Source organism: Siphateles boraxobius, unplaced genomic scaffold (genome assembly GCF_051911475.1).
Source record: "Siphateles boraxobius isolate OS27281-9 unplaced genomic scaffold, OSU_SipBor_1 119, whole genome shotgun sequence".
Taxonomy (NCBI): Eukaryota; Metazoa; Chordata; class Actinopteri; order Cypriniformes; family Leuciscidae; genus Siphateles; species Siphateles boraxobius.
In genome coordinates this window covers 830,496-852,793 of record NW_027508721.1, presented here as the reverse complement: position 1 = coordinate 852,793, position 22,298 = coordinate 830,496, and the positions used below count along the sequence as shown (strand labels likewise).

General features: G+C 41.4%; 1 protein-coding gene across 13 annotated transcripts in view; it reads left to right on the top strand.

Annotated features, from left to right (window-relative positions):
• Positions 1 to 4,715: 4,715 nt before the first annotated feature.
• Positions 4,716 to 22,298, top strand: part of slit2 (slit homolog 2 (Drosophila)) — an 83,999-nt gene continuing 66,416 nt past the window's right edge. For 6 of the 13 annotated variants that reach the window (XM_077203327.1, XM_077203288.1, XM_077203365.1 and 3 more), the window contains exons 1-4: positions 4,720 to 6,046; positions 7,037 to 7,108; positions 8,779 to 8,850; positions 17,082 to 17,153. In XM_077203327.1, coding sequence (XP_077059442.1) covers positions 5,889 to 6,046; positions 7,037 to 7,108; positions 8,779 to 8,850; positions 17,082 to 17,153 — 374 coding nt within the window. In that variant the 5' untranslated portion in view covers positions 4,720 to 5,888. Of the gene's footprint in view, positions 6,047 to 7,036; positions 7,109 to 8,778; positions 8,851 to 17,081; positions 17,154 to 22,298 lie in introns of all 13 variants that reach the window. The other 7 variants (XM_077203343.1, XM_077203397.1, XM_077203388.1 and 4 more) reach the window with 2 other exon arrangements.

Sequence of the window (22,298 nt, the reverse complement as noted above, 5' to 3'; positions counted from 1 at the left end):
ATGTTTTGTTATGCTAATTTAGAAGAATTTTTGTTAATGTTGGCTTTAGGATAGTTACCATCATGGTGACAAGTGGTGCATGCAGCTTGATTTGAGAGGAAATAATCCCTTTATATTGTTGTGCTCATACAGCAAGCTTTTCTGTATAACATACTATTGCTAATTATGTTAGCATTTACTACGTTAGCAGATTAGCTTTTTAAAGCTAACTGAGTTTATACTATTAAAAGTGTTGTGAGTTCTGCCAACTTATTCGGGTTTACAGTGTACTTCATAGATATAAGTTATATTAACTGAATGGAATTAGTACTATTAACTTTATTTACCCAAGTTATCTTAATAGTAAGTTATTGAGTTACTTGGACACAAATCAAATGTTTTTTTTATGCTTAAATTGTTTGAGTTAATAAACTTAAATGATTTAAGGCAATCAGTTTCCTCAAACGGTTTGAGTTGAACTAACTCATCAGGTTTTACAGTGAAGCACTACTTTTTTGGATTTCAAGGACTTCAATCGGCACTTATCAAACAATATCTTTATTATTATTTTTATTTATTTCATTTTATTTTTTTACTCAAATTAAACATATGGTATCTGATGTTTCACTTCATAGAGGTCAATCCATTGACCAGCGCTGTCAGGCATGGAAAATCCCCTTAACCATTGAAAGGATATTGAAACTGAATTTTTTTCCATTATATATTCCGATATATATGATTGACCTGAAGAATGAAAGTTGTATTATATACTTAATATCATGCTTTATATATTAATATCATGAGAAATAGCTCTATATCTCAGACGGGCTGCAGTGTTGATTTAGCGTGAAAACAAAAAAACGCCACAATATTTTGAATTAGGGATGCACCGATACCACTTTTTGCAGAACGAGATACCGACACCATAACCGATCCCTGAATTTTCACTCCATTTGTAATTTTTAAATGTATTAGTAGATAAATCAAGAGAATATAAATCATATTAGTTGGCTTCATTTGTTCATCAAACATATATTTCTTTCAATTATTTTCATGCTTAATTAAGCCTGCTAAAATACATTGTATGAGCTTCAGTTACTGTATATTCTTTTGATCATATTGTATCTTTCATTGAATAGCACAGCACATATTTACACTAGAGCAGCTCCAGCAGGGTCAGTGCTGAGGATTGGGTCAGTGAAATATCAATTATTTAATCCAATTTTGATACTTCAACAAAAACTTCCTGCCTAATTAATGTGAATTTAAAACATTATTAAAGGTAAGCAGTCAGCAACAATATAAGAACGAATAATCAACTTACAAATAAATACGATAGAACAAAGAAAGGCTACAAATGAAATAAACAGTGTTTTTAGAGTTTTTCGGGTAGATCTAACAGGTACAGAAATTTGAATAAAGTAATAAAATGTGAAAAAATTGCATATTCATTACTGGATAAATTAAATATAGATGTATCTTTTTGTAAAGTTGAAAAGGGTAGCCTATTTAGTCAAGAGCAGTGAGTAATTTATTTGTCCATTGTTTGATTAACATTAAAACAGCAGTGGGTTTGTTAAACTGCCCCTTTAAGACCGAACGCACGGACGCATTTGAACATGGCTACTTCACTTGAGATATAACTGACTTTGTTTACTACGATACTCGCCAAGATGGGCGTTTTTACATAATTTTGTGTGAATTCGTCCGAACAAGCGCAAGACGTTCAGTATTCGCGCGCAGAGACGCCGGCTATGTTTGCGTTCATGGAACTTCTTGACTGCAAACGTCCAGTAATAATGTAGGGAATCACTCGTTATACATAAATCAGGTAACAGTTCATGTTTTACTTTACTTACATATATGATTTAGTTTTCATCCAAATAATAAGTGCTAAGTGAACGATCAGCAATCAAGAGCAATCAAGAGCATTCAACAGAACTGCTCTCTCTCTCTCTCTCTCTCTCGTCAGTTAACGTTAATAATAAGCTACATGCCTCGTTTTATTGTCTTTGCCATTGACGTCCGACTGAACTACAAACCTTCCACTGATTTCCTTCAAAACTTCCTTCTGTTTAAAGGGATGCGCTCGACCAGCTCGCGCGTTCAAGCACTTTTCAAGTACCTCTTCAAAAATATGGCTGTTTTCAGGGGTTTTCCAGGACTTAAATTTCAAAAAGTCAAATTCAAGTACTTCAAGCACTTAAAGCACCTTGTACGAACCCTGTAATCAACAAACAATAAATAACCATGGTAACAAATACTAACACAGAAAAAAGAACAGGGGCCTATAATGAAGCCGGTTTAGGTGGCTAACCAGGTATGTTTCAGTTTAGTTTTCGCCAACCCTTGGTTTTAAGCACCATGAAAGTGGTTTGGCTTTTAGCAGTATTCATAACAATGGTAACACTCTTCGGCTAACCTGGTCCGGGGCAGGTTATGTTGCAGGTAAAGGATCTTAAACCAAAATCGAACCAATCAGCTGTGATCAAAGTGTCACATGATGACTGATGCAATAAAGTCTCTCCCCCTGTTTCTGCTCCAAATAAAAGGTCACTACATAGCAAATGATTTTTAAAGACAACATTGTCTGGCTTTTAACAGTGCTTATTTATAATGATAATAATTTTGTATCATTTTGATACTTTGGACTCGGAAACACAGCGCTGTGCAGACCAATCGGCGGCTGACTTGAAGCAGTGCATGCCAGTTAGAAATTTTGTCTGACTTGACACAGCGGCAACCCCACGTCACTGTGACGTATGCCATCAAAGTATCACGAGAGCGATTTGAGAGCAGCCAGAGGACTCAGCCAGCACAGCTTCTACAAGAAGCAGAAAGTGTCTGACTTCACGTCTCCGTTTTCAGCTTCTAACCTCCTGCACGCGGCAACTCTCGCCGATCGGTTATATCCAGCCGCAGCCGATGTCGAACACTCCTCATGGCTTCTACCACTTACACTGCTGTAGGGCGCTAGCTGGGTGGGGCTCTGGGTATCAGCCTACAGCATCAGCACACTCAAGACATTACATTGGCTACTACCACTATCTGTTCCTCCCTGCCCTAGCCCATCATCCATTCATCCATGGCCTCATCCTGCTCCACCCTGGTTTCATCTGTCTGCCAGTCAGCCTTCTTCCATCCCTTCGCCCGTTCCTCGTTTGCCTCTTTTCCCACTCTCAGGGGGCGTAATGTCAGAGACATTAAGTTTAACTATCATGGACTTTTGGTTTTAAATTCTTATTTTCCTGATTTTTCTTCATGTTTCCATCTCTCATTTGTTACTATGATAATTAATTTAATCATCGCACCTGCTTGTTGTTTTAGTTCATTATCTGTGTATGTTTAAAGGTGGGGTATGTGATTCTCCTTTTTTTCCCTTTTTCCAAATTAACTTAAAATCCTATTCCTAACCTACTTACAGCCACTGAGTTAGAAGCACTGAAATGAAAATTAAGCAATTTAATCATCTCTGGAACGGGCAGGGCTCGAAAAACTCCAGCCAATCATTTCCAAGACCACCTAGAATCATTGAACAGTAAGTTCGTCAATCAAACAGTCGTACCACACACCCCTCCCCCAGCGCCCGTGACCCCCTTCGTGCGCATACTCAAAGCTTGTGATGCATGCGCATCTTGTCAGTGAAGCCGGTTCCATGATTAGTAGTAAATCATCATTACAATCTCTCGCGCATCTGAGTTGTCGCTCGTGCATGATTGCGCGTCCATGTTCTTCGAATGGGTGGAGTCGGGGCCAGCGTTGGAGGAAATAAGGTAGGACCATTTGAATTGTGTATTTTCCAAATCTTTTCCAAATCACATGTCCCACCTTTAAGTGGCTGTTTACACAACACTGTTTTCAACTAAAATAAGTTTTGGTTACACTTTATTTTAAGGTGTCCCTGTTACAGTGCAATTATATATGTAAGTACTGAGTAATATTAAGCAACTACATGTACTTACTATTGGGTTAGGGTAGGATTATGATTTGGTTGAGGGTTAATTACATGTAATTATGCATAATTTACTGTAATTACTATGGTAAGTACATGTAACATATGTAACAAGGACACTGTAAAATAAACTGTTAGCTAATAGTAAGGAATACATTATGGAATGTTTATACATTTAAAACATTCTGTGTAGAGAATTAATTAAATAAATGGTCAAAATATTTTTAGGTGTGTGTGCGTGCGTCTGTGCGTGTGCGTGCCCTTTAAGCTTCACAGGAGCTGCAATTGACCCTTGACCTCTCCCTAGCCTGCAGGTGCATACTGAGAAGGTGTTTGAGGTCATTCCTCTGCTACCATCTTTTGCTTCTGTCTCCCAGGCAAAACTCTCCACCTCTCTCTGGTTTTGGTTCCTGTTGTTGTTAACTGGAATCTGGATTCAGATCTGTAGATTCATCTGTAATCTCCTTAAGCAGCTTTGATTGTTTGTTTCAGGTGGTTTCAAAACTTTCCCTGCGATTACTAAACAGCTAACCATTCATTTACTTAATTCACAAGCAAAACAGAGTGTGTGCGACAGAGAAACAGAGGCTGCCTCACTTGTTAGCTCTCTGTGCGTCACTTGCGCATCGGCTACCGTCTTTAGACTGCTCGGGATACTGTAGCTGTTCATGTCCCTTGAGCGTCAGTGCCGTAGAAGGCAGACGGCTCGGGCTCATGCGACCAGCGGGGTGGATCGAGGGGTGGAGCCGTTCCCAGTGTATATAGAGCAATTCCATGTTAGTCTGAGAGAGCGAGACAGACAGAGAGAGAGAGAGAGAGAGAGAGAGAGAGAGAGAGAGAGAGAGAGAGAGAGAGAGTCCCCTGTCCGAGAGCCGCACGTCACCTAAAACAACTTTAATCCGAGCGTGAGAACGAAGGAAATCAAAACACAGAGCATTGGTGCATGCATGGAAATTATTTGATTCACTATTATATTAGCAATTTGATGCCTATTTAGACTGCAACTTCATGATTTCAAAGTCAGGATTCTTTTAAAAACACTGTAACCTATTCCTACCTGTTAGATAATAGTAGGCTATGTGTTAAATGATTCTTAAAGTCCTACTGACCGAGATGGCTCAGTGCAGTAAACTTGAAGGGCGGGTTTGACTGTCTCCTTGCTAGACTCGGTACCCGTGTTGGATCGAGAAATTTTGTGTGACTCCTCCGTTAATGAGTATTTTCGGTGTGCGGGGCTTGTTTCCACACTACAGGCGCCGCCTTTGCTCTGAACACACATACACACACGAGCTCGAGCCATCAGGTGCCAGAGAGACACAGACTTCCGATTGAGTATTCGTGTAAAGGTAGATCATCGAAGACCATCCAGGATTTTACTCGGCACCGAGTTGGATTTATAATGCAGATTTGTCCCTGTGTGACAAGATGATGGATGAATGAGGGCGCGCGAGATCAATACACCTAATTAATCAATACCCTCTAAGCGCACGTGAAGAACAGCTCCGCTGGATGTGTATGACCGCATCTCTATCACCAGGTGGCTTTTCAAGTGCGTGTTTCCAAGCGCGTGTCTGGCGTTATTGTGCGCATAAGGTGTTTTTGAAGCCACAAAACAAACGCAGAGCGACAATGCGCGGCCAGGATTAGTTTAAACTTTGCTTTGCGGCGGAATCGTCAGGATCTAGACTCTAAACTCGCGTCCCTGTAGTCAGAAGAGACTACGTAGACCCCAGATGGGAACCGATCTGGATTGAATTGCTATTTATTTCCCTTTGTAAAGAAGAAGGGAAAAACATTCCTGTCGGAGGAGATTAGAAAGTGTTTTTTTCTCTCTCTCAGAGATCATTTATTGTGACTCCTCTCCTTTTTGGATTTAAAACTCTTGCGCCTGCTTTGGTGCAACTGTTTTGCACCAGGAATTTCTTGTGTTTTATCGGAACTTGGGGAAACAGCAGTGATGTTTGTCCTGGAAGCAGTGGTGCTCTGTGCATTGCTCGGCGGGGCTGGGGCTCAGCCGTGCCCGTCTCAGTGCTCCTGCAGCGGGACAGCGGTGGACTGCCACGGGCAGAGTCTGCGGAGCGTGCCGCGGAACATTCCCCGCAACGCAGAGCGACTGTGAGTGCGCCGAAACACGCTATACATTAACACAATTACAATGACCAGTAATTTACTATAGCCTAGTAATAACAGTTTACATTTAATATAAATTTGATCCACAAAATGATTAATACGTTTATAACTAATTATTATTATCTCTTGTTAATGAATTCAACTTGCATAGCCTACAGCACTGATGCACGACCAAATATCATTGATATAGAGGCTACTATTTGTTAATAATACGTAATATATAATATTATTTATTCGTGTCTGTCACTCATCAAATTGTATTGATGTTAATTCTTTATTTATTATAATAGTCCAAACTAATTATATATAAAAATTGGTCCAGGCTATTACTTGCATACTTTTTGGGTAATCAGAACAAAACCTGAGTGTCCTTTTATATTCAACTCACGCATGTCTCTATCTGTCATTGACTGACTTTCTGAAGTGGGATCCATTAATTATATTGGCATGAAGTTTAAACACAACCTGCTCTGCTTTGAGACTGCAAGAGAGAGCAGTTGAACCACCAAGAGATTCAGTTAAAATCCTGACTTTTACTTAATTATTAGAATTTCAATCATGCCTGTCTTATGCGTTCGTTTTCTCTGTTTAAAACTACATATACATTTAGTTGGCTGGGTAACTACCTGTCATATAGAAAAGTAGATTTGAAAGGCTACGTGAAACCAACGTTGAATTGGTCAGAATTGCTAAACCAAAGACCAGAAGACTAAGAACTCATCCACAGTCTAGCACATATTTCACCAATGATAAAACACAATAAATGATAGTGTATGATGATGCAGACAATTTAAGCTATCCAGCATGCTGCTTAACATGTGAAATCATTGTAGCCAAGGCCAGTGTAATGAAATGACCAGAAAAAAAAATTGTTCATAGCATCATTTACACTTAATGGCCTAAATTAGACTTCCTAATTAGGCCTCTGTACTTAAGGAATTATTCACAGTTTTACACCCTCTCTTCTTTTCACAGTGACCTGAATGCAAACAATCTGACTAAAATCACTAAAGCAGATTTTGCGGGACTGAGGCACCTCAGAGTTCTGTAAGTATTGAAGAACTAGTTTTTAGTTTCCTTGGTTTTGTTTAAAAAAAATGTTGAAAAGTGTATTTTGCATGCATAATGTAGATTTGATCTCCTAAAAACAAAACAAAAACAACAGCTAACAAATAAAGGTGTGGCTCATAATAAATAAAGGCTCATTTTAGATGCCAGTGTTTTAATGTAAATTAAACTTAAAATGAAATGTATGTTTTAGATTTACACCCATTATTTAGTAAACACATTGGTTCACAATGGTCCCATTATTAGATTAATGCCAGTGAACGCATCATTATGTCAAATGCCTTGACTTGTCACAAAATACATTGTTCTGGATTCCGTTGGTGGTTAAACACTTGTAGTTTACGCACCCATAGAGAGAACAAGTTTGAACGGTGAAGCTTAACGAGGCAGTGAGCCCATGATTGTCAAAAACACAAAGACAGCATTTATTCTGAAAAATGATTGCGTTATTGGAATGCGAAGTGTCTGTCTATATCTTTCATTCTATCTTCCTCTCTGTCTCTGTGTGAGGTTGTGACAGAGCGGGAGAATTTGTGAATGTAAATGTGAGTGAGATGGAATGTGTGGGTGTGAATGTATGTGTTAGAGAGAGACATATAGAGAGCTCATGTAAGAACAGGTTTGCCCTCCCATTTGGAGGGTAGTATTTCAGCTGGAGACTTTCTCTCTGTGTCTTTCTTTCCTGTCCCTCATAGACACGTTATTTTTTCTTTTCTTTTTTTTGAACTCTATCTCGTCCCATCTTTCTAACTCTTAATTTTCTTTGCTCTCTTGCTGGTACATAAGACTGAAATTACCTTTATTATCAAACCTCATAAAACACTGTCAAACATATTCTGATTTATTGATGTAGAGTGTTTTTCTTCAGATTTCTGACAGAAATATTTCAACTTAACATCAACTTATGTTAACCGACACTTCAAGACACGTAGACATAAAACCCTTTTACTTTCACCATGTCTTACACGTTCAGTCAAACAAAAAATTGTGACTTGAGCTGTGATTTTTCATGTAAGGTCAATACAGCTATGTTGGATCTACATCACAGATTAAATAATGCATCAGTAAACCTTTGAATGATGTTATAAATTCCCATACTGCAAAGGTGTACATATGAAAGTTCACCTGGGTATCTGTGTTGTTGTAATGTACTTTAAAAAGGCTAAATGCAGTAACTGCGCCAAAGCTGGAACTGAGAAAAAAATTGCAGATGATTTGATATTAATCTTCACATTCTTTTTTTCCTCTAAATCTGAGCGTATTTTAGCCAAACCTGTCTGTCACAGGACAGATCATAGTCTAACAGACCCGATTTCAGCCAATTTGCTCATTTTGCTTTTGTAGGCCAGCGCAGCTGAAGGAAATGGTGCTGTTATGTTGCTTTTCAAATCATAGTCTAAGTATAGATGTTGTATTTAGACTGGGGTTGAAAGCTCTTATTTACGGTGGTTTTATAATGAGAGGTGGGTCTCAGATTGTGAGATATACTGTTAAATGATGTTTGTGAAAACTATTTGTGGACATTGAAATGTAAAGTGCTCTCTATAAAAGTGCCAAGTATACACAGACATAACCGTTTTAATCATTGAAATTCATGCAATGAGTGACTTATCTTTATTTCGGTCGCTCTCTTTCTTTTCCTTTCTTAGGCAGCTAATGGAGAACAAGATCAGTTCTATTGAGAGAGGGGCATTTCAGGAGCTGAAAGAGCTGGAAAGACTGTGAGTGACTAACACACACACACACACACACACACACACACACACACACACACACACACACACACACACACACACACACACACACACACACAAGATATGCTGCACTGGCCGTTAGGGCTAAAAGTCAGCAGTGTATTTTTGAGTTAAAATTAAAAGTATGACCTACTGAGTACAATTTACCTATAAAATGGCATTACACAATCATGTTTGTGTCTTCGTACATTAATGGTGGATATTGTATGTTGTGGGCATGTGTGTGTTCGCGCATTGTGGTCAGGATTTGATGGAGCAACATTTTTGTCTGACAGCCAACCCAGCCTCAGGGGAACACACACATGCGCAACTAACTCTGGCACACACAGCCCTTTAAGAGAATGACACTGGAAGCTGGAATGGAAACGGGAATTACGCTCTTAAGGAACCCCCCCCCACATCCCATCTTTTCTTTCAAGCTTTTACCCCCCAGCTATTCTCCATTTTCAAACATATTCATTCTGATGGCCTTTATCTCTTTGTCACAGACTCAGACAAAAATCTAAGTTTTGTCAGTTTCTCAAAGTGGTGCACGTGGTGTACTGCAGATGTCACGATACCACACACAGGAAACAGGGGTAGATCCAATAGCAGTTTATTCGGGTAATCCAAAATCATAAAACCAGTCCAGGCAGGGGTCAAAACCAAAAGGCAATCCATAAACAAGAATCAAAACAATAAAAGGCAAGAACACAGACCTCCAAAGTGGTGTGACGAATAACAACGACTCCGTGACAAACACTAAAACAGACAGGGTATATATACACTCAAACTAACAAGGTGATGGGAAACAGCTGAGTGCAATGAACTGATGAGTGACAGACAGAATGCTGGGAAATGAAGTCAAACGTGAAAGACACCGTGAGAACGAGGACCTCTAGTGGCAACCCAGGGAACACAAACCAGACACTGTGACATAACCCCCCCTCTACGGAGCGGCTACCAGACGCTCCAAGACCCACAAAAAACAAACAAAACAAGAGACCAGGAGGGAGGTGGAACGGTGGAGGATCAGGGGGAGGGATGGGGGGCCAGGTCCATGGAAGGGAACAGAAACAGGGGGTGATGGTTTAGCCGGCGGCCAGGGCGAAGCAGACGGTCCATCGGGCGGCCAGGGCGAAGCAGACAGTCCATCGGGCGGCCAAGGCGAAGCTGACAGTCCATCGGGCGGCCAGGGCGAAGCTGACAGTCCATCGGGCGGCCAGGGCGAAGCTGACAGTCCATCGGGCGGCCAGGGCGAAGCTGACAGTCCATCGGGCGGCCAGGGCGAAGCTGACAGTCCATCGGGCGGCCAGGGCGAAGCTGACAGTCCATCGGGCGGCCAGGGCGAAGCTGACAGTCCATCGGGCGGCCAGGGCGAAGCAGACGACCCCTCGGGCGACCAGGGCGGTGAAGACCCCTCGGGCGACCAGGGCGGTGAAGACCCCTCGGGCGGCCAGGGCGGTGAAGACCCCTCGGGCGGCCAGGGCGGTGAAGACCCCTCGGGCGGCCAGGGCGGTGAAGACCCCTCGGGCGGCCAGGGCGGTGAAGACCCCTCGGGCGGCCAGGGCGGTGAAGACCCCTCGGGCGGCCAGGGCGGTGAAGACCCCTCGGGCGGCCAGGGCGGTGAAGACCCCTCGGGCGGCCAGGGCGGTGAAGACCCCTCGGGCGGCCAGGGCGGTGAAGACCCCTCGGGCGGCCAGGGCGGTGAAGACCCCTCGGGCGGCCAGGGCGGTGAAGACCCCTCGGGCGGCCAGGGCGGTGAAGACCCCTCGGGCGGCCAGGGCGGTGAAGACCCCTCGGGCGGCTCCGGCTCAGGAGCAGACACTGGCTCCGGCTCAGGAACAGACACTGGCTCCGGCTCAGGAACAGACACTGGCTCCGGCTCAGGAGCAGACACTGGCTCCGGCTCAGGAGCAGACACTGGCTCCGGCTCAGGAGCAGACACTGGCTCCGGCTCAGGAGCAGACACTGGCTCCGGCTCAGGAACAGACACTGGCTCCGGCTCAGGAACAGACACTGGCTCCGGCTCAGGAACAGACACTGGCTCCGGCTCAGGAACAGACACTGGCTCCGGCTCAGGAACAGACACTGGCTCCGGCTCAGGAACAGACACTGGCTCCGGCTCAGGAACAGACACTGGCTCCGGCTCAGGAACAGACACTGGCTCCGGCTCAGGAACACACACTGGCTCCGGCTCAGGAACACACACTGGCTCCGGCTCAGGAACAGACACCAAAACTGTAACAGCCACAAGAACAGACACAAACACAGAAACAAACACTGGTTCAGGAACAGGCGCTGGCTCTGGCTCAGGTACAGCAGACACAGGCTCCGGCTCTGGAACAGGCATTGGCTCTGGCTCCGGCTCAGGTACAGCAGACACAGGCTCCGGCTCTGGAACAGGCACTGGCTCTGGCTCTGGAACAGCAGACACTGGCTCCGGCTCTGGAACAGCAGACACTGGCTCAGGCTCAGGAACAGCAGACACTTGACTCGGGACCACTGGACTCGGGACCACCGGCACTGGGACCACCGGAACTGAGACCACCGGACTCGGGACCACCGGGTTGTTGGGGAGATACGAGGCCCTTCTCCTCCTCCTCCGTCCTTGATGGCGAGCTGCAGCCTCAGTACTAGACGGGACCAGGGGCGAGGACTTTGGACTGGACAGGACCAGTGGTGAGGAGGACCTTGGGCTGGACGAAACCAGTGGCGAGGGCTTTAAGATGGACGGGACCAGCGGCGAAGATCTTGTGCTGGGCGGAACCAGCGGCGAGGATCTTGAGTTGGACGGGACCAGTGGTGAGGACCTTGTGGTAGATGAGCCCCACGATGATGACTTTGTGCGGGGTGGAACCAGCGGTGAGAATCTTGTACTGGACCAGTCCGGCGGCTCCGGATCAGAAGAATGGAAAGGCGGAGGATGGTGTCGTGGAATTTGTCGACCACCTCCTCCCCTGCAACCTCCCCGAGTTCCGGAGAACTTTGCCAGACGAGTCCCCAGAAACGACTCACCATCTCTGATGGACGAGTTCGCTGAAGCCTTAGCCGCCGCTGCTTCCTCAGTCTGCTGGGCCCATAAGCCAAAACATTGAAAAATGTTTAGTCGAGGCGCTTCCTCCCCGACCTGCGAACCTCCTCTCTGTGGTCCCCTTCCTTCCCCATACACAGGAGAAGGGTTATGGAATCCCGAACTGCTGGATCTATTCATCGTGACGGAGTCGTTCTGTCACGATACCACACACAGGAAACAGGGGTAGATCCAATAGCAGTTTATTCGGGTAATCCAAAATCATAAAACCAGTCCAGGCAGGGGTCAAAACCAAAAGGCAATCCATAAACAAGAATCAAAACAATAAAAGGCAAGAACACAGACCTCCAAAGTGGTGTGACGAATAACAACGACTCCGTGACAAACACTAAAACAGACAGGGTATATATACACTCAAACTAACAAGGTGATGGGAAACAGCTGAGTGCAATGAACTGATGAGTGACAGACAGAATGCTGGGAAATGAAGTCAAACGTGAAAGACACCGTGAGAACGAGGACCTCTAGTGGCAACCCAGGGAACACAAACCAGACACTGTGACAGCAGATCTCCCTTATTATTATATGATATGAACCAGTATGATAAATTAATAATGAAGAGACACGGAATAGAATCAGCATTTTCGAGCCATGGGTTCCCTCAGGAAATTCTAATGTTTTTGTTTTTGTTTGTTCTTTAAGCAAGCAGCTTTTTTTTATAAGTACAATAAGATCTGTGGTTAACAAGTTGCTATGGCTGTCCGATTTGTCCCTCAAATCATTGTAGTTGCTGAACTGACCTTAAGCACTTAAGCATTTAATTCCTGAACTAAACCTTAAATTGTGTTTTGTTGGTATAGCTTAATGTATTTAGGTTGGTTCAGTGATGTTAAAATATTCTTTAACTGAAAAAAAAATCAATGTATGAATTTAGATGTTTCAACATGCAAATGTTTAAGGTTAAATTTTCTTTCAGTGTAACAACTTGTTTGCAACCTGTGCGTTTAAAACACAATGGTTTTGAAATTCATTTTTGAGGTATAACTGTGTATAAACTGTTGTATAAAAAAATTATTGGACCCACTTTATATGAAGTGCCGTTAATTACTATGTACTAACATTTCAATTAATCATTTGATACAATGTACTTGATACAAGTTTAATATGTACTTGTAATACATGTTTTACATTGTACTTATATTTTAAGAAATACCTGCATGTAATTACATCTATAATTACATTGTTGACCCTACTCTTTAAATCATCCTTAAACCTAACCATACCACAAACCTGTCTCTAACCATAACCATGTCCCACTTAAGTAGCAGCTAAAAAAATTCGCAATACAACATGAACACAATAAGTACACAGTGCATAACTTTTTTTTATGCAAGTAGATAATAGTTAAAGACACTTAATATAAAGTGGGATAATATTCTCTTCAAATAATGTTCACTGCTGATCTTTACTCAGTAACTGCACACTGCACTGCAATTATTTTACTCATAAATTCTAAAAACCCATTTGAAGTTCCCAACTGAACCCAGGGCGAATTAGAAATTAATAATGGATTGCAATTAATAAAGATTATTGTGCAGTAAAGTAGTGCATTATACAATGAATGAAGGCTATGTGGATCTTAAATTCCCCACAAAACCACAATTCTCTTCTGAGAGGAGCTTAAAAACTAATCTATGCTATTGTATGATGATTGCTGTCTAGATTCTGATTGTAGTATCAGTATTTAATTTAAGATGATTGACTGTCAATTACCTTCTCTTAATGGTGACTGGCAGATGTTCAGTTTACATGCACAATCACATTAGAGCTGGCATTTAGAGCTGTGCGGTGTGAGGCTCAGTCAATCACCTGCCCAATGCTATCCTAGTTTTCTGCTAGTCATTACCTTTTAATTTGGTGGGGAAATGTTTAATGACTGCAACCAACCCAGCTGAACCACAAAAGGCTTATGCCAACTAGGCTCTGTGAGAGACAAATAATTCACTCACAAGTATGATAACTTTAGTTTTATAAAGGGTTTGTGTTAGCTGCGTGTGGTTCTGAAAGCTAACTTGCGAAAGGGTCAATGGCATTAACAGTGAATGTGGCTTTGTGCGGTAACATATAGCTCATAAAGTGTAGTGCAGCTAACTGGTAATAGCTTGTAATAATAGCAAACTTTCTTTCGGCATAAATTGTGCAGTGTTGGCATAACTGAAGGGTTAGGCGGGCGAATGGTGGCGATGAATAGCTCTTTATAGTGATAAGTGTAGGGATAGAGGAGCTAGCGGTAGTGTTGAATAGCACAGCTAAAGTCAGTGTGTAAGATCAGTCCCACTGTGCCGGTACAAAAGCAGGAGTCTAATGCTGGAGGGTGACTGCATAGCTGAGAGGATTAGAACGCACAGGCATTATAATGCTCTTACCAAAGGCCCTTCATAAATATGTGTGTGAGAGTGTGTGTGTGTGTATTGGGGATGCATATAGGTATTGGGTGTGACGACCTCCTGTAGGGAGGAAAAGTGGAAACTCTGTTCCACGTATGACCCCCCCCTTCTTGACACACACACATACGCACAAACATCCTTCGTCACGGCTTGCTAGTCATGAGCAATGCAGTCAGGTAAAGTAAGCCTATGGAGACGGACTTGATAAAACGAGCAAGATCCTTTTTTCCTGCTTGTTTCTGCAGTTCCTCTTCCTCCAGCATTTATTTATTTTTATTTACAATCACACACAGTTTTGGGCTAGTTGTTGGTTGTGAGCTAATGGCAGGTACAATTGCCTACAGTTTTATGTGGCATTTAGGGGTTACCTAAAGAGACCTGGGTGAAAAAATTAAATAATAATATTTTTGTCTCAATGAACATATGTTCAGGAAAAACTGTAAAAATATTGTAAGATGGTATATTGAATCAGAATATCCACAACCACAACTGATAATTTCACAGAAAGAACTCAAAAATCAAAGATGAATGTATAGTTTGGCTTGTAGATATCAAGTTAACGTGATTAAACTGAATATCTTTCGAAGATTTAATACAACTAATTTGGAAAACTTCAGGAAAGTAAACGATTAATTCATCATCAAAAGCGCTTATTATATCGGCCCGGTAACAGACATTGTTTCCTTCTGGACTGATAAAGACTGTGTACCTATAAGGAAGTTGCACAGATTCAGCCAATCAGATTAATGCTTGCCTAATGAAGACAGTGCTTTCCAGTTTTGTGTGCAATATGCATCAGGCTGTCAGCGTACAGACTGTAGGCGTCCTGTCTGAGCCTACTAATTTTTAAACTAAGCCATAAACGTATGTCATGTGCTATACGTGATTGATTGCGGATCATGTCTTTTTGCGCTACAGTAGCTATGTGTGTCTTCACACTAACTTTCAATTCATTCTTTCCTCTGTTCAGTCTTGTTGCCTGTTTTTTGGCAAGTCATATCACTTTATAGCCCTCCTTGGAAATGACTGTGAGTGCATGTCTGTGTGTCAGAGTCTGGCTATGTGCATTTCTATCTGTAAGTGTGTATGTCTGTGTGTACTCATCTATTTTAAGGGTCGATCTTATTCGCTTTAAGCACTGTGTGTTTTTGTGTGTTTTTGCTGCGGGGTCCTCAGGGAAGGCTGTCCTCTGTGCCTGAGTGAAACACGTGGGCATTTCAGGAGTGTGCAGCACTGTGTGCCTCGTTATTATTTCATCATTCATTAAATATTCAAATGGAATGATGTAACCCCAGAAGCTCAACGATGATGTCATCGGCTGTGATCTTTGAGTGTGCAAGTGTTTGGGAGAGTGTGTCAGAGAGAGTGAGGGCATAAAACAGAGGGAGAGTGAGAGCTTGATGGTTTTGTACTTTGTGGAGGCAGAGTTCACTTTAGAACATCGGCTTGTTTGATTGATGTGTGGTAAATTTCGCATGCTGATGTAAGAGTACAAAAATTGATTGGGTTTTAGTATTATTTTAACATTCTCCCATTATCAGCAGCCTTCATAATATCATTTTAGTAGTTCTCAAAACTCTGATGCTCATAGGCTGCTCTGAACGATCTGTATTCTGGTTCTAAAAACATTATTGATTAATCTCAAGCCTCATTAATCTAATGCACAGACAGCATTGGCGCCATTCTTCATTAATATGCGCAGTGGGTATTATATGTGCTGATTGTCATGCATAATGTCTGTTATGCATCCACTAGTCTGTAATATTACTCAGTTTATTAATGTGCCAGAAAATTTAGAGCAAAAGAGAGTGAGGAATTACTTTTTATCACTGAATTCTCGCTGAAAAAAGCAAATATGCATAATTTTATTTCATGACGTGTGTGCATATGTGTGTGTGTGTGTGTGTGTGTGTGTGTATGTGTGTGTGTGTGTGTGTGTGTGTGTGTGTGTGTGTGTGTGTGTGTGTGTGTGTGTGTGTGTGTGTGTGTGTGTGTGTGTGTGTGTGTGTGTGTGTGTGTGTGTGTGTGTTTGCACTGTAAGTTCTTTTGCTTCACTTTGTGTGAGACGTTCTGTTTGTTTTTCCCACATCTGTTTTTCCGGGCTGTTCTTTGTCTGCGTGTGTTTGCTAGATGCCCCCACACAATGACACTGTCTGCCAGACACACACACACGCACACACACACACACACACACACACACACACACACACACACACACACACACACACACACACACACACACACACACACGCACACGCACACGCACACACACACACACACACACACACACACACACACACACACACACACACACACACACACACACACACACACACACACACAGTCAAGGCTGAAGTTGACGGCTGGCAGGCCCGAATTGAAATATTTTATAACATTAAATGTATAAAGTATTTTTCTTGAGTGCAACACAACCAGTGTATATTTCTGTAAACATTAATGATATTTGATATTTATTGTGTTCATATTTTTCTGATGTTTCTGATGTTTTCTATAGTATGTCACTGGGGTGCATTATTCCAGTTGTTTCAGAACTTGATAAATCCAGTAGGTTTTGCGAGCTGAAATCCACCCATGTTATAACAGTTTCAGGTCTGATGCACATCATATACTTTTTTTGGTTTCTCAGAGCCGTTGAAGTTTGCTCTTGTTTATGTACATAAACTGCACCGCTGTGTGTTTTGTGTATTTCATGTTGCTGCGTGTGTCTGTGTTTGCAGGCGTCTCAACAGGAATAATCTTCAGGTTCTTCCGGAGTTGCTGTTTCTGGGCACGACTAAACTCTTCAGACTGTGAGTCCTTTATCGTTTAGCCCCTCTCTTTCCTCTCCCTGTTTTTTTTCTCACCCCCTTTCTTTCTCTTTGTCGCCTCTTTACAGTTTCTCTCTTCGTTCCTCTTTTGTAGCCTTTTATCAAAATGGGACTTTTGTCTCTTTTCAAAAGTTTATTAATTTTTTAGTAATACCAAAAAATAGTGACATTAAATTCGGAGGTAAATAACAGCATAAACATAGCAAAATCTTGGGATCTGTGTTCTTAATCTTTCTCATTACCCTCAGACCAGAGTGTATGTGTGTGTACGTGTGTGTGCTTATAATTGAGTTATGCAGGACATCTAGGGATCAGCAGTAAGGGAGGTTCAGACCATGAACAGACTAAATTGAGTTTAAAGGAGATACACGCTTAAACATCTGCTGCTCAGAGAGAGCGAGAGGAAGGATAGCGAGCGCTAACTGCTTTACCAGGAAAAACAACATTCTAACGGACTTTGCAGGAGGTTGATGGAGGAAGTGTGTGTGTGTGTGTGTGTGTGTGTGTGTGTGTGTGTGTGTGTGTGTGTGTGTGTGTGTGTGTGTGTGTGTGTGTGTGTGTGTGTGTGTGTGTGTGTGTTCGCGCGCGCGCGCGTGTGTGTGTGCTGCTCATGTTTCTGCCAGCATACAGCCACTGTTCATGTTCTAGACATGGTATGGTTATGTGTGTGGTCTCCTAAAAATACTCTGGTAACTTCAGTCTCAACTATCATGTGTGTGTTTGTGAGACCTAAAGTAAAATGCTGGGCTTAAAATCAAGTCTTAAATAAATAGATTAGTGCATGTACCAAGGAACCCTTTACTTGTTTTCTTTGTAAAAGCATCAGATTGCGGGTGTGTGTAGGGGTTATGTTTTGCCTACATTATGGGGACCAAATGTCCCCTCAGGGATAATAAAACCTGGAATCAACTATTGGGGGACCAGCCAATGGAAAATATCCTAAATAATGTTTTAATGAAAATGTAAAAATGCAGAATGGTTTGTGTGAGGGTTAGGGATAGTAAATATCACTAGCTCAAAATAAAAAACAATAAAAGTCAATGAAAAGTGTGCGCACAGTCACATATGGGGTTTTATGATTCTTAGGGAGGATTTTTGTGTTCTGTCTGTCAATTCAATTTCAACAAGATGGTAGCAGGTGTGTGTGAGAGAGAAAAAAGACAATGAGGAAAAAAGAGGAAGCACTGCTAGTGATTATTACTTTCTGATAATATTATTTGATTTGATGTCTCACACACACACACACACACACACACACACACACACACACACACACACACACACACACACACACACACACACACACACACACACACACACACACACAGTGTTCACTCCTCATTAGATTATCTCTGCTCGTCTACATCTGTGGCTAACATGTGCAGCTTTTATCTGCCTGCCTCTTTCATCACTCTGTCTATCTTGTTTTGCTTTATTTTGCTCTTTTTCCAGCTCTCTCATCCCTTATTTCTTTTATGCTGCTTTAATCTGTCTTTCTTTCTTTCTTTCTTTCTTTCTTTCTTTCTTTCTTTCTTTCTTTCTTTCTTTCTTTCTTTCTTTCTTTCTTTCTTTGGGTTTCGTCTCTGTGCGTCCTCTCCCTCTGTCCCTCTGATCAGGTTTGACGTTAATGTGTCTGGATGGAGTGTGTGTTTTTTTTGTTGTTTTTTTTTGGAGGGGGATGGTCTGGTAGCGGGTGACAGACCTTCCAGAGCTTGTTTTGTTCATCTTGCCGGGTGCCCTAGTGACCCCGGCTTCTGCTGTACGTGTGTGTGCGCGTATATGTTTGTGTGTGTGTCTGTGTGAATATGAGTTATGGTTACACGCATGCGGCCGCTGCCACAGTAGCGGCTGAAGTATTTCTGCCTTTTGTCTCCTCAGAGGCCGGGCCTGTTTGAAAACCTTTGAATAACATTGGTTATGTTGGAGAGAACGTTCAGATAACATTTCTCACGGACAGCAGGTCGGTCACAGCTGTCTCTGTTTGGATAGAAAGAAAGTGGGAAAGGAAGAAGAAAGGGACTTGAAGGGGTGAGAAAGAAAGTAAAATGAGAAGCATAAAGGCAGAGAGAGAGAGAGAGAGAGAGAGAGAGAGAGAGAGAGAGAGAGAGAGAGAGAGAGAGAGAGAGAGAGAGAGAGAGAGAGAGAGAGATTGGTCAGATTTTTGAGAGTCCATTAAGAACTCTGTAAAAACCCAACAGTAGTTTGAAAATGAGAGTGGTACACCAATAAAAAAACAGATGGTGTGAGAAACAAACATAGAAAGAGAGAGAGTTTAGATTAGATAATATCTCGGAATTAAAGGCAAGACACAGGTGAATAGGGTAAAAATAACTAACAGCTATCACTATACCTCCCTAGGGGACTAATACATTAAGACAATTGCTTTGTATTACAAGTTTTCTGAAATTGCAGAAAAATAAATTTTCACCATTTTTTTTTTGGAATAAAATGTTATATATGAACAAACTCCTCTTTAAAAACATTCAGAGTATAGATATGAATAAAACAGGAAAGTTTGGTGAATGTGCAACTGAAGTGGCAAAAAAATTATTTTGATAAAACAGCCTTTATATATACATAAAAATGTAATGGAATCTACAGACACAACTAGATAAAGTGTAATAAAAATAAACACTTAAATGTGCATGTTTAAAGTTTTCTTTCCACTATTCTGAAAGAAGACATTTTATGGAAGCAGTATAGCCCAAAATCTTAAAATTGACCAGTGCAGGAAAAAATAATGGTTGTGCTTGTGTCTTGTCTTAATTGTAATTTTGTAGATTCTGGGGTGGATGGGGGGATCGGATTATTACTTGGGTTTTTTTTCTGTTCTGAATCAAGCTGGCGCAAGCATATCTATTGGCGCAAATGCCCGCTCATAGTTGCTACGGTTACTGTTGTCATGTCATGTAGCCATCATCTCTCATCCCGTAACTATTAGTGCTGTTTCACACTGTGCAAACTTTCTAAGTGAGTTCGTGGGTGTTTCTGACCACCGAAGGAATTTGTTCAGTTTGTGACTTCTCTGTGTGGCTTTTATTTAGCCTCTCACTGGTTATTCAGTCAAATCAAATGCCTTACAATGGTATTGTCTGTGTTAGTTTTTTTTTTATTATTATTATAAGATGTTGACAGATATTGATCAATATTCTTAAATGTGTGGATGAAGAGATGACAAATTTGGCATCACTTTCTACAGCTGAAGTGTCTAAAAACATTTTAAGTTAAAGGGATCGTTCACTCAAAAATTTACTCATCCTCATGTAAACCAAACGTGTATGACTTTATTCCCTCTGCAGAACGCAAAAGAAGATATTCTGAGGTACTATTAAAACATTATCTTGTTGTAGCATCCTGACCAGCCTGACCAAAGAACATTGACTCAACCAATGGTGTGAGTTTGGAGTAGGACTATCTGTTTGACAGACCAATGACAGATGAGGGGAGTGTTTGGGAAGCGTTTTTGAAAATAAACGTCATATTTGTAATTCTGTTACGTTTTGCAATTATATTTGTAATTGTAGCGCTGAAATTAAAGCTTTAACCTCAGATCATGAATTAAAACGATCAGGCCTACTTGTGTTACAGCGCTTGCAAGCTAAAGCAAAACATTATGAAATCTCTGGGAACACTGACGTTATATTATGAGAACAGCTTTGTGAGAAGATTAGAAACTTAAACACAAAGTGAGAGGTTGAATATGTGAATATGCCAGCAGACGTCTTCATATTCCTGTCATGTCTGTTAGCGGTGGCTTTGGGTTCACACACGCTTAGCTGATTTTAAATATGGCTTTGACTGTGTGGTTTTCTTGAGAAATGTGCCACGAGTTTTCGGGGTGAAAAATCATAGTGGTTTTCTTGCTTAATCCGCACACCAAACCCTAGACAAGCCAAACTGTTTGCCATCTCAGAGTGTGTGTCTGCGTATGTGTGTTTACCGAGCTCGGCGTTTCCTAGGTCACAGTGCTGTAAAGAGTTTTGCTTTTGTCTGCGGAGTGGACGCTTAACCCCAGTCCTCTCAGCTCACAAGACACACACATAAAGACTCACAACACACACACACACACACACACACACACACACACACACACACACACACACACACACACACACACACATACACACACTTGCTAAGCCTTGTCTGTTCACACGAGTTGGTGGGAACAGTTTTGAAATTAAAGACGGATACAATGGAGTGAAGTGTTGCCTGCCTGTCGGTTAAAGTATAGCGTTATTAGGTGCGAGTGTATATGTTTGTGGGGGGGGGAGAGGGAGGGGGAGGGGGGATTTAATTTAATTCATAATAAGATTTTAATGAAGACAGGAAAAGAGTTTATAGCCTGTTGTCATAGTGACAATGACTCATAATGGAAAAACCTCAAGCTTGTAGACGTGTGTACATGTATGTCAGATTCTGTGGTTTTTGTGCTGTTGTTTGTTTATATGCATGCTGTGCATTTCAGGCTTTTTCATGCCTTCTCTTATAAGTCATCAGAAGATCAGAAATAACATTTCACAGAGGACTTCAGTCGTTAAAATGTGATATCGGATCACAGCTTTGAGTCGAATAAGTAAATGATCTGTTGAAGCTGCCATTACTATGCTGTCTAAAAATATGCAATATTTAGAATATTTAAGCAAGATGCAACAGGTAATGGCAGCCTAAATCTGTTGCAAACTTCTTGCAAGCAGTCAGTATTTTGAGGAATTGTTTGTGAATATTAATGCAGCTAGCTGCAGATATTATAGATGTCTTGGTATAAGCATTGGGGTTATTGTGTTGTTTTAGAATAAAATGTAAAATATTTTAAATTGGACTATATTTTTATTGTCCATTCAGTGTGATTAATTTAAAAAATATATGTATTTGAATTATCTTCAGTTGGCTTATTAAACAAATATTAATATATGTAGTGAGTTAATTGACTTGTAATGTTATTATAATTGATTGACAGCTTAAATAATATTAACATTTTATGCATTGCAAATAAAGAAAACTAAGCTAACTGATACCAAAATCATGTTTTATTAACATTCTTCTGTTTTTAGTCATGCGAATATAACTCAAACATTTCAGGAAATTTAGTTAAATTATTATTTTTGCCTGCAGGCTGTTTGAATAAGC